The 13,478-nt window shown below is 37.0% G+C and overlaps 1 protein-coding gene across 8 annotated transcripts in view; it reads right to left on the reverse strand.

The window, feature by feature from the left end:
• Nucleotides 1-13,478, reverse strand: part of EPS8 (epidermal growth factor receptor pathway substrate 8) — a 132,494-nt gene continuing 119,016 nt past the window's right edge. For all 8 annotated transcript variants that reach the window (XM_040563181.1, XM_040563199.1, XM_040563141.1 and 5 more), the window contains 4 exons: nucleotides 10,599-10,836; nucleotides 7,072-7,252; nucleotides 6,507-6,636; nucleotides 1-1,395 (listed from right to left, as the gene is read on the reverse strand). In XM_040563181.1, coding sequence (XP_040419115.1) covers nucleotides 1,282-1,395; nucleotides 6,507-6,636; nucleotides 7,072-7,252; nucleotides 10,599-10,836 — 663 coding nt within the window. In that variant the 3' untranslated portion in view covers nucleotides 1-1,281. The remainder of the gene's footprint in view (nucleotides 1,396-6,506; nucleotides 6,637-7,071; nucleotides 7,253-10,598; nucleotides 10,837-13,478) is intronic.

Consider the following 13,478-nt stretch of genomic DNA (forward strand, 5'->3'; position numbering starts at 1 on the left):
CCTTTATTAAGATTTTAATTTCTTTTATGAAAAAATGAATAGGATTCTTTTTTTCCTTCTATGCAGAAGAAGGGCAAACTAATGGCAAAAATCAAGAACACTTTCTTATTTCAATACCATCTTTGCAGCCATAAAGATACAACTATTTAACAGACAAGAAATACTGTTTATTGCAGACTAAGCTGATTCATGTGAAAAAGGCACTATGTAACTTAATCAAACCAGATGATTAAATTTGTCTAAATTAAGTGATATTATATATTATATATAATACATATATTATATATAAAATCACAAAAACATGTGAAGTAACAGAATATTTTTGTGAAAAAAATCATTGCATCTTCAAAAATAATATTTGCTGAAAAGGATGTTTTCTTTTCTCCCACTTTTGCCTCCAGGAATCCAATTTTCCAAAACATTAAATCTATAATGGAACAATAGCTTTTTACATATGGAAAACTGACATCTGGGATCAACACACAAAGTCTAGATTATATACTGTTCTTTTAACAGGTTAAGTTACAAACAAAAAATGCAAGTATATTTTTAAAAAAAAGTAACGCAAATTGTTTCATGGCTACCAACAGCAGATCTGATCCCCTCTTTGAGCTGAGTTGTATTACTATTTTCTGTTTATTCCTTCTTGTGCAATATTATGGTTCATTAGGAGTGAAGTATTGATAAAATCAAAGTACAGAGTATTATTTTGCTATAAACACCATCATTAGTAATAAAACATTTTGGGAGTGATGCAAGAAAAATTCAGTCTATGCTGGGCTGCTGTTCATTCCCTAAACGTTTCCTCTTAGATTGCTGGCATCAATGACTTAACTGAACATCGTGCAGCTGAATGCATGACAAGAAAGACTGAGCCAAAAAGACAGAGTTGCAAAGCTGGCAATGGAATTCAGAACTGTATTATTACTGAATTCATATGCTTTTTATTGCTATCTCAGCTTTCCTAGGATGGATCAAAAACAAAGCCACATTCCAGTTTATCTGTCATGGAATGGTTAAAGCCAAGGCCCATCTTTGGGTGTAAGTGACTCAAGTCCTAATAGTTTCACCTGTCAGGAACTTCCATTGGATTTCTCAGCTGTTAATTTTTAATGATGGGAAGCCAGCAGCAGGTTCTTCTGGGGAGACTACTGTAAGTTTTCTTTCTGGTGGCTAGTTATGTTTACACTGTATTAAGACATTCCCCTTCACTGCTTCCTAAAGCAAAGCTGGATGGTATAATGCTATGGACAATGGAATTAAAGAAAAGAGGAAAGACTTTTAGTGACTGCTTCCTTCATCAAAGGACTCCACACCTGAATCTGAGGCAGCTGCACTGATTTTTTCTTGTCTTCTTCTCATAATTTCTTGCAGTTCTGAACTACCGCTGTTAGCCTATAAACAAATAAAAAAAAGAAAAACAGTTAATTTGAGTTTTTACACAGGATGAAGTTCTACTGACAGGGTTTTATTAATGTTTGAACAAGTTAAACACACCTTGCAGCTCCAAAACAAAAATGCACTAAGAATCTGGTTAAATAACATTGGGAATACGAAAGGATTTACACTATTCTTAAATGTGGACCAGAAAAGAGCCTGCAGACTGTTAAAAGTGCCAGTTTGACTTTTAACACTGCTGAGCATTTTTACTTCTCACGCAAGCCCCCATGTGTTGGATATTTAAGAGGTGAAATATAGCATCAGTAAATACAAAGTTAAAGTCCAACAGGTTTGCTAGGATTCCACCCTTGAGTACTTAAAAATCAGGACAATCATATTTAGAAATTAAAGCACATAAACTCATGGGTTTTAGATTTATGTCAACACAAAATTCATGCGTGCACATGGGTTTGCACAGCCAAGGCTTAAGTAAGGCTTCGGATAGCTAATCTAAGCAACCCAAATTACACAAGGCTCCATCATGGCTTTGCTGTTAAAAGATGCACAGTCTTCAAACTCAGAACAGAGCAATAAGAACTGAATCATATTACTGTATTAGCAATAGTGTTACCTGAGAACAATATTGTAGCTTTATTTCACATTTAGAGTGAAATAAAAAATAAAAAGGTTCTTCTGAGCTACTGGCAAACAGATTTCTTTGTCAATGTAAATGAAGTTATTAACAAGGCTAGGACACATCCACTAGAGCAGAACTTTCCAAAGCATGCATGACTTTGAATAAGGCTAGAGGATTACAAAGCAAGATCCATAACAGCTACGGTGTTATTTGCCTGTAACATGACCTTCCAAGCTTCAACGCTAGCTTCCGAAATATCCTCTCAATAAGGAAGCAGAAACTGTTTTTGAAATTTGTAAAACAAATTTCAGGACAGTTATGGGGAAAAATCCTTCCATTGATTCTTCAGCTTCTTCAAAATCCTTCAATTCTTAAAATGTATCTCATGACATAAAGTTTAATTTAGATTTATCCTGTTAGATCCATTACAATGCATTATCTGATACTATTACCTGGCAGACAGGTTGAGCATCTACAGGGAGAGGGGCTTGTCCTAGCTAAATTAGTATTGCTTTCTTCCCTTCTCCCTGGGTGGAAGGACAAAGCAAAGGGCATATAACTGACTCCTTGAAGGTGAGAAGGCACTTGTATTTGTCTTAATTCATCTTGTTCTTGCCCATTTGGTTTCACATACAGAGCAGTAGTCACCCATTATTGAAATCATGCATAAAAAATGTTAGCAAGTACCTGGCAACGTGCTTTATCAAAGGTCATAAAGAAATATATATTCTGCGAAGGACTGAGCAGTCAAGGCTGAAACAGTTTACCTTCCTGATACCATCAGTAACAGCATGACTGATGGGCTTGAAATGCTGCTCAACTAAACAAACTGCAATATATCATGTGGCCCAACACAACAGGCACATCCTGCTGAGACAGGGTACAACATAGCTAAGCAGCCTAGGGCTGTTTTGGGGAATACAATTTTTGGAACAGACTGCTAGACCTTGGCTTCTGATCTACCCAACTTAGTCCCTAACCAGATCATGAGGTATCAGTAAGCCCCATCATTCAATCCCACTTCTACCTCTGTGTTTTTCCTTTCACCTAGGTGCAAAAGAGAATAAGCTATTTTTCCAGGCAATTTGATACACATACTAGATAAAAAACTATTTTGAAGTGTGCCCATGCTTTCCACTGATGGAATAGGAAAATAACAGTAATGTAGACCTGAAATTTTTGTCATGTCTAGAGATGACAAAGGTGGTGTTCAGGATATTCTATCTCTATGCTTATCTTCTGATTAATGTTTTTCAACACCAGAACTTGAAATGCTTGACAAAGGTTGAGGAAATGCACACAAAAAAATTCATAATAACTTTACAATGAAAAAGTAAATCCATACAGCTGACTAGCCAGGTTGCTAAAATGCCCTATATGTTGCATACAAAGTGAACTGAAACTCTCTGGAGCAACCTCAGCTCCTCAGAGGGGTAATCTGATCAGTACAACATGTGGTGCATCCTATCTTTCATCTTCCTGAGATGCTGCTGCTGCCACCACCATATCTTCTGACAGGAAAGAAGTGTTTGCCCCTGGCTATGGCCAGCTCCCTGCTGTCTGACATGCTGTTCTCGCACAGTTTTCCTTCTGCTTTTGCTTGGCCAGGCGTAGAAAGCTATTAAACATCAAATACCTTCCCCATATTCACAGTCTGTTCCTTGGTCATGTTTATACAGGTACAGCACAAAACTTCCTTTGATGTTTTATACTCTGTTTTGATTCAGGATTGAATGGAGTTACCATGAAAATAAAGTAAAAAAAAATGAAGTAATGGTACCTATTCATTTTTTTTTCCTCAAAAAGGTAAAATTACTAAATTCCAGTAATGATTAGAACTGGAATTCCAATTTTAAAATACTAAATTCTTCTGCCTGAGGCAGAAGAACCTAAAAAATAATATGAATAACAAATTAAAAAAAAAAATGCAGCTGCATAAAGGTGAAGGTCTGTTTGTCAGTATTGGGGACTGCAGACCCAAATCCGAGAGGCAGGGATTGTATGAATTGAGATGGTATGAATCAAGAAAAATTTGCGGAAGATCCTGGGTAGAAATAGCAAGCAAAGACAAGGCAGGGAGTTCTGTAACACTAGACAATGCATGGGTTTGTTCTGACTCTGGCTATTACTGTTACTTATGCCTAGCGCCCAGGACATTTACAGAAATATGACGGCACAAGTACTACAGAAAGGATGTCAGAGCTACAAAACTTCATGAAAAGTTGTCACTTTTAGGACAAGTTGTCACTTGTAGGACAATTGCTGTGGTCAAGCCCATAACCTAGTAACTACTTATAAAAAGCATTCAGTTATGCTTGATTGTACAACAGGTACAACAGGTATGTGTGCACTTAAATACTTCTGTAATTAGAAACATTTCTAGTTTGAGCAGTAAAACACAACCTTATTTGGAAGACACAAGCTCATGTATGCTGGGTAACATGTAGACATTTTGGCTATGACTGATGGTACTCATTCCTACAGATTCTCTTAAACACGGATAGCCTTCCTGAAACCTGTGACATGAAATACTGTGTGGACAGAAAGCAAGATGTGTGTTCATGTTCTGTGCAATGCAGCACACAAGCTAAAGCAATCAGGAATTGCTTCAGTTCTGAATTCATCAGTTAAACCTCAAACAGTTGAAGCAGAAATAAGGATTTGCGCTACATTTTCACTGACAAAGTCCAACAACCTTGCTAAACTCTCAGGAACTGTTTATTAACACTTGTAGAGCATTTATTAGACGTTTCAACTGCTCAGTTTCCTGCAAAGTAAGCCTAACTGAGGCAAGCAGAGAAACAGCACAGAGGAAAAAAGGACAGACCTCTACAGTCCGGTGGATCTCTGGTTTTCAACTTGACTTCCACCAGAAAGGTGAGGAGTGCTTTCTTAGATATGGAAGCTGAAACCCACATACATGCCTAGCATAATCATGAAATTAGCTTTACACCCTACTAGGACATCAATCAAGTCCTCTGGCAGGACACACAGTTCTTAAAAGGAAATGTTCTTTTAGGTGCCATGTTAAAACTATTATTTCTTTTATCTCCTCCAACAAGTCAGCATCTCTGAAGTATAGATTACATTTCTCTTTTAATGACATTCTGAAACACATTTGTAAGAATCATTCTATTTAAGAAAAATGAAAATAAGCCCTACTTTAAAGTTTTAAACCATAACATATTTACTTATGATGATATGGGTATAAAATTGTTTTTAAGCTATTTTAATAAGCATTTTCATGTTTGTACTTCCATTTCAGTAAACAAGGCCTTCTTTATGAAACTGAAGATTGCTGACATTCCAGAAAAGTTGAAGAATACACATATATCTTCACTAGGAAGTGATGGATTGCATTGGACTGTACTGACATATTCTTAAGAGTAAAAGTGAAAAATTTCTCCACTCCTCTCACAGGAAAAAAGGGTTTGAAGAAAGGAATAAAGAAAGTTTAACAGTGTTAGAAAGCAATTCTCTCTATTCTACACTAATCAGTAAATCGTAAAACATGCATAATTTTAAACTTATTTTTAAAAATAGGCCTGGCAGTTAAATCTTCAAATCAAGCAAGTTAGTCCTAGTTTTGTGAGGGGAGAAAGAGATATTTTAATCTTTTTTCATGATTTTCTTTTAAACAGGATGTGAAGATTATAGCTTCTTTGTGGGCTAGTCTCAGCTCCAGATATTACCTAGTCCATTTCTCCATTTACCACAGCAAGATTAAAATAAAAAATACTAGTATTTTCATGATTTTAAATTGATAAGCATTCTCCATAGCACAACTCTATATCCAAGATTTTAAGGTGCGTAAGGAACAATACCACTGCAATTAAAGAAAACTGTTGCAGAGCAATGAATACAGAAGCACTGTATATTTATCTATGGCTCAGTAATTCTGCTGTCATAGCATCAAATGTGTTTTGCTACTCTTAGGATCCACCAATAAAGATGCCCCAGCTTTTGACCTGAAAGACCATGAGATTCAACAGTGTGCTCTCACTCTGTCGCTTTCACACACCTAATAAATCAAATCTCCTCTATGCAGATAGTGCAAAACTGACACATCGCCACCAAAAGTACCTGGAGAACCTGTTTGTCCATGTATTGGGCTGAGCAAGAAGCAGAAAGAAAGGCATTTCATGCTCTCCTCTTGTTTTCCCTAAAGTCCCTTTTGGCTCATTTGTCTTCTTGTAACGGTAGGGAGCCTGACTACAACACTCAACCTCTTTTGCTTCAGTACCACTGTACACTTTTTCTAACACTTTGTGGACTCTTTTAGAAGAGGGCAGAGATTCCACCTGGTCTTTTTGAGGAATGCTGTTTCAATGCATTTATACCAAATAACCCAGGTAAAAAAATGCATATCAATGTGATGGGAACTGCATGAAGAGCTATTTACTTCTATACATTCAAAAATGGTGACTCAAATCCTATTTCTCAGATATCAGCAAGCCAGCATTAGGCTAGTAAGAAGGGTTATACATACCTCCAAAGCAGACTTTTGTACCGTAATTTGGCTGTAGACTCTAGACCCTTCTGGGCAAACAGTCTTCAGTTCGTCTTTATTGAGGGAGAAAAGCTGCGCACCCGTCAGCACACCAAGGCTGTTAACAGTCCTGAGGTCACAAGAAGGAGCAAGCAAGAAATAAGCAAAAATACAATGGGCTAAAGGGAAGAAGGAGGTTCTCTTCATCCCTCACTAGAGCAGAGCTACCAAATCAAGTCAAAACTGCAAGCAAAAGGACACTTGAAGTCAATTCAGTACCTGTCATAGCCAGTACCTTTTGGTGAAGGCTAATGTGCACTTTTTTTTTCCCAAAATATACCTATATATCTATAACCATGTAGAAATATATACAAATATATATATATATGCACTCATATGTATATAAATATATATTTGCTAAAACAAATAATATTTTCCAAGAGTGCAGCTGACATGTCTTGATTTTCAGAAAGCTGCTTGATTTTAAAAAGCAGGCAGACCATACACAACTTACTGACAGGAAAATCATTTTTAGAAGCTTTCTTACATTTTTCCTCAAACTTACACAGGGTTGAATCCTTTGGACTGCAACCACGCTTTCACATCATCAGGCGAGGAGTCATAAGTGATGTTCACTACCGGGATGTTTGGCCGTGGCACGTGGAACTTCCTCTGGGCAGCGCTGCGGCCTATGGTGAGCCGGTGAACAAGTTCATCCTGCACCTCCTCCATCTGGGATTTCCTGCCTAGAGAGAGAAGTGCCCCACAGAAATTATTCTCAAGGGTGCTTTACCAAGGCCAGGTTATTTCTTACACTCCATTTTAAATCTTAAACATTTTTTTTTCTTTAAAGATTTACTCAGTGGCTCTAATTGAGTTATTATTTCCCTTGATCCCCTGGGAAGATTTCAATATTCCTAATCCCTTTGCAAAACAAAACGAGCTAAATAAATATATTCAAGTGAGACCCTAGAAAGAAGAGAGAAACTTGATGTTGCAGAAGTATGCAGAGCAGTCTAGCCCTCAAGCTGCACAGGAAAATGGGTACAGAGGGTTGTTCAATTGCCATAGTTTGAGTTTCTTCCAACAGAAATATGATATTTAAAAAATGAAAACAAAAACAGAAGAAAGAAAATAAGATTCTTTCCACTGTGGAAAGTTTATTACTTTATTGCTCAAGTTTTTGGTGCAAATCAATGTAGGCAAAAAAATTTCACTGCTACTGAAACATACCACCTTACAGCTAACGCATTAGTATAGTAATAAAATTTTTCAAGGGATTTTAAGAAAAGACCATAAAAGATAACTTGAATTTACTTCTAGCCTCAGCAGTGCAGCGATGGTTGGCTGACATAACGTCATGCTTCAGTTTAAAAATAACAACAAAATAAGTAGCTGTCTGTCATATCAGAGACATTGGAACTGGGGCAAGAACTTGTTTTTTTATTATTTATTTTTTAATTAAAACCAAATTATACAAATTTGCTTTCCCACAGAACCCCTTTGTCTGAAGCATTCAGTTTTATGGCTGGCCACTAACAGACAACAAACTGAAATGCTTTTCATTCGTTTCACAAAATCAGCTATGATGATACTGACTTGTTTAATGCATAAAAAATGTTCTGTGGATGATTTCACAAAAAATAGGTAGAACCTGGAAGGGTGTAAATATCTTCTCAGGCACAGAACATAACGATTTAACTCCCTTAACCTCTCCATGCAGTAACTCTGGTCTTATTACAAAAATACTTTGACATGCAACTTTAAGTGAACTTGAAAATTCTCAGGATTTCCTTGTTTTTAGTTTCCTTTATTCAACATTCACATTTTCACACACAAAGAGTAACTACATCAACTTCTCTGATGCATTCAGGTGGCAAAAGTCATTCTTTTCCTCCTGTTACACTGATAGCAACAGAGGAAAAAGACACAGCATCATATGGAAAAACTGTAAGATATTAAAATTTTTCATTCTCTTTTTTCCTTTTATATTATCCCAACACTTTTCCAAGGATCTACCTCTCTAGCCAGTTGGATCAATAAAAACAAGGCTTTTTTTTTTTTTTTTTAATAAAACCACCAAAAGAAGAAAAATCCTCATCTTAACCATTTTCTTTTTCTTTTTATAAAATAGCCCCAGGCTGAAAGTGGACAAAGTATCTCTAGCAAAGTATTTGAGGCATTCAAACCCCATCAGTAATTTTTTTCCAGTGTGAATTGGAAGCTAAAATGACATGTGCTCAGTGGTACGTGAAGGTCTGAGAGGAGATATATGAACAAAACCTTTAGGCAATGTTAATGAAGCATGCACCAGTTATTTTTCCCAAACAGGAAGACAGAAAGAAAATTGCTATTGTCCTTCTATTTACACAGACTTTGAAAGACTTAGGTTTTATCCACACCAAGACTATATCAGAAGATAAATATCTAGCTGTTAGGTAACAGATCCTTACTATTGTTAGATACATTACCATAAACATACAAAATACACTCAGTACCAAATGCTCGGTACCCTGATCTTTGCAGGGTGAGGTGGGTGCTCAGGTAGCAGCTGCAAAGCAAGAGCTGCCCATTACTGTCACGGAGGCAGTTATTTTCCAAGGACTCTGAGGCAGCTGAAGTCCATTAAGTGGGTTTGAGTTAAAGGCCCCAGTGAGGGCACGAATCTCAGGCTTGCCCCCTGGCCTCACTGGAACCTAAGGGTGCCACAGAACATGTCTTGTAACCACTTGGTCTACACCTCTTTTATAACTGTTCTGGTTTCTGTTTTGTTTTTTGTTTGTTTGTTTGTTTGTTTTTTAAAGTGTCAAATCACCCAACAGAGGACAAGGGCAGAAGCAGGCCCTACTGTTTCTTTGGGAAGCTTCAGCGAAGCACATTCCTCCTGCAAGGCTCATCTCCAGTTATAATTACAAGCTTTAAAGTCTGTTGCATGAAAAAACTAAAAACGTCCCAGAGACTTCCTGAGTTTAGAGCTTAGGAGAGAGCTGGTCTACCTCCAGGCAATGCCAGAGCAGGCATATCCAAGCAGGCATGCTTCCCATCTGCTGGTGATGGGGGGGAAAGAAGCCCTCTTCAGAAAGGATTACACTCAGTTCCAGTTTTTAGCTCAAGTGGAAGTGGGATTTTCTGATAAGGCAGGGGACTGGAAAAGCTGTCAACTGAACTGCAAAAGCTCATTATTTTAACAGCTACTGTTTTAGTAGCTATAGCAAATGCTTGCGTAAAAGTTTCAGTTATGTTTAAGCTAGGTAATTTCAGTGCTTAAAGTACATTTAGGAGAGAAAGTATTGGCTGATTAAGTAAGTTATTTTAACCAAACTGCTTTTTACTTGATACACAGTAGGAGCTTCAGCAGCAGCCATGTTTTAAAATTACAGGGATGTCCAAAGCAGATTATTCCATGACTGCCACACACTGCTGGATGCAGGTTACCATGTTTTTCCAGCTAAAGGGCTATGGACTACATTCTCTCATCCTCCTGAGACAAGGACACACTAATTTGCTCAGTGGCCCACCAGTTGCTGTTGCTTTGACCAAGCTGAGAGGTCCTGATTATAAAAGACAAGACTCCTACAACACCATCGCAGCATGGTTTCTATGCATCAGCCAGACCTGTAAGTCCTGTTGCAGGCCTTGGATACATGTTTCAGAAAGGTACAAATTCCCTAGAAACATGGATGACCACTGATGGAAGTGTAAAAACAGTCTAACTGGTTTCAAAAGCAATTTGGATTGTAATGCAGTAGCGATGATGCATTGCAGGCAGGCAATGTACATTAGCCATAATATCAGCACAGGCATTTACAGCGTTGAAAACCACAGACTGAAGATCATAAATAGTCATAAAGGGAGAGGATGTACTGCTGTTTTAGGACTAGCGTAAGTGCAGAAGTGTTTTGCTCCTACTTACCATCATATTTGTATAGAGAACACTGTACTTAGAAAATCAGTATTTTAAATAGGGGGTTAAAGCTAAATATTTCATAAACATTTATCTGAAACACAAGTTTTTCAGGAATTCAAGGATTAAGCAAAAGATGTAGGGATGGTAGAAGTAATTTTTTTTTCTTGCTTCTTAGACAAACTTACGATCCACAGGAACTTGTTTGTTCCTCTGGCTGTCTCGTGCAACACTACCACCGCTGTCACTAGAGGTGCTGCTTTGGCGGCTGATGGTTGCTGGCGCCTTGGGCACAGGAACTGGTATAGGTGCTGGTGTGCTTGGAGGGAGGGGGACAGCTGCGGGGACAGGAGCAGGCATTGGAGGCGGCGAAGGAGTAGCAGGAACTGGATCGGGTTGTTTTGCGGCATAGTCTGTCCTTTGTTTCTGAAAAGATGCAGAGACTTGGTTCAACAACAAAACTTGGACAAGAAGTTGGACAAACTCAGGCTTCTGAAGAAAAAGCTGGGGTGCTTTGTACCAACTGATTTCATTTACTGCACAAAAACATCCAACTTGCCAGAAACAGTTTCAAAATTTGCCGGAGCTTGATTTGGTATCATTGTCAGACATAAAACTCAAAACAATCACATCATATGAAATGCATTTATTTCTTTCAAACAGATGATTTCTATAAATAAAGTAGTTTTAAAATTCTGAACTTTATTATCTGGCACTTTTGAACAGCTTCCAAAATTTTTGAATTGTTGGAGTTTATCTGTATAAAAACATATGTTTTATAGAAGTTATGTTAAAAATAGTGAAAAATGAACATGTCCAGCCACACCTAACCTGACTAATGATTTAACTTATGAACGTCACCAAAGTTGGAATAACATATTGTTTCTTGAGCTGCAGACACTTTTAAAGAGGTTCCTGCTCCTCCTACCTATTCAGTAGTGCCATTTCAACTATCTGTATGAGCACTAACGAGCCACCTCAATGCAACAATGCAATTAAACAAACTCCACAATTCTTGGAATAAATTCACCCCAAAACTTTTCTAACAGCATGCAAATTATCTTGCTGTTAATAGCTAGCTGGCAAATGCCTCAAAATAATTTGGGGGAATAATTTCTTCTCTCCTTTGCCTTTAGAATGGTGCCAGTTACGGGAAGAGACATGCATATTCGCAAAGTAGTCCCAACGACAGACAAGCCCAGAAGCTTGTAACTAGCTTATGTTACTTTTTTCTTTCCAACAATTCCCATTTCACAGCTCACTGTTTTAACACTGCTCCCTCTCTGCAGTTTTAGACTAACACAGCTTGAAAGTTTAATATTAAAGTTTGCTTGCTCAGTACTGATGTCTCATTTCTTAGTTATGAGAAGTCTGCTTATTTTGGTATGAAAATAGATGAGTACATTCCCCAGACTCATTGTTCCATCCTGAAATAAAATTTACTATTTCCTTGGAGGCTGAGGGTTTATGGCAGATCAAGTAGAGAAATATTTGTAGGAGCCATATGTTAGAAACTGAACAGCACATCACTGCCCTGTCAACAAGCAAACCTTTATAAAATGTCAACAACAGCCCTTATACAGGAATCCTCCACTTGGTGCATCTAACTGATGGGCGAGGCATTTTGTAGTGAGTGTGAACTGGAATTGTAAACACTAAGCACTGCAGGGTTACACCAGCCAAAAATTTATCCCATCAGGTTCTATAAAGCCTAGGAAAAAAAATGTATTTTGCTTCCCTTAGATCATTTTTCACTTAAATTGTAGTAGTCAGCTACTGAAGCAAACATGTCCTACAATACATTCTCCATTAAACCTTTTCAGTTTCTGTTCTTAGCATTTAAAAAGCATTCATATGGATCATTTTGTGTTCATCTTGTGCAGTGCACGGTGGAGACATTTAAAAAAAAAAAATCATATAGCTGACTTTTCAGTATTCTACTATATTGATGTGAAGACAATAAAACACTTTTTTAAATAAAATCTCAAATGCCAAAAAAGTGAAACGTGGAATATAAGAGAACAAGCAGAATGTTGTATATTTAAGAAATTTACATAGAGATTCACTATGATATATCCAAAATTATGTTAATGAATTTAAGAATTTCACAGATTTTAAAATATTCTAACAATATAAATAAAATCTACCTTTTGTTCACAGATTCATATTTCAAAGACTACTATCCCCACAATATGCCACCATGCATGTCCCTGACCTTCTTAACCAACATGCAAAGAAAAAGCACCACTCTTTATGGTAGAGAAGATTCATTACAAACCAATGCATCATATCACCACAGTCACAATCCAGAAGTGATAGCAAAACATCACATATAGCTCTCAACAGATGATACTAATGTAGTTTCTGAAACATGTAATCACAAACTGCAATCACAAGCCTTATCAAAACAACTTACTGCATGCTAGAGTGAAAATAACTAATCTGGAAACATCACTCAAATTCTAAATTTAAAGATGAAACAACATTGAAACACACTTCAATTTTTGTTGAACACTGCACAAAAGCCAATTATACACTTGAATCAATTTAACATTACTTTTTTTTTTTTTTTGAACACTTCTTTCTTTAATTCCAGATATTCTGAGGACATCCACAGATTCATCCCATCACTTCTATTCATTGCTACAACGAAAACAAGCATGCACTATGGAATTCGGTAACTACATAGTCCATAGTCTAAAAGAGTCATTTTTGAGGTTCAAATCAAAATAGTAATTTTGTTACCTCTGAAAGCTCTCCCAGCAATTGCTGTGAGGAAAATGGAGTAAATCATACGAAAGAGTATTGTTAGTAAGGTAAAAAGTAACTGCCTCACACGTCTCCTGAAATTTCACACACATTAGCAATTTAAAAATAAAAGAACATCAGTGCTAATAATTACCTCTTCTTACTCACTAAGCAAGTCATATAATGAGCTATTCTCATTTTTTTCTTTTGGACCATGAATGGAGTATTGGCTACTTCAACACACATATGTGAAGCCATATCAGCAATGAGATCTTTTCAAAGCACCTATCCAGACAGACAGAAACTTTGGAATAGATTTA

Source organism: Cygnus olor, chromosome 1, assembly GCF_009769625.2.
Source record: "Cygnus olor isolate bCygOlo1 chromosome 1, bCygOlo1.pri.v2, whole genome shotgun sequence".
Taxonomy (NCBI): domain Eukaryota; kingdom Metazoa; phylum Chordata; class Aves; order Anseriformes; family Anatidae; genus Cygnus; species Cygnus olor.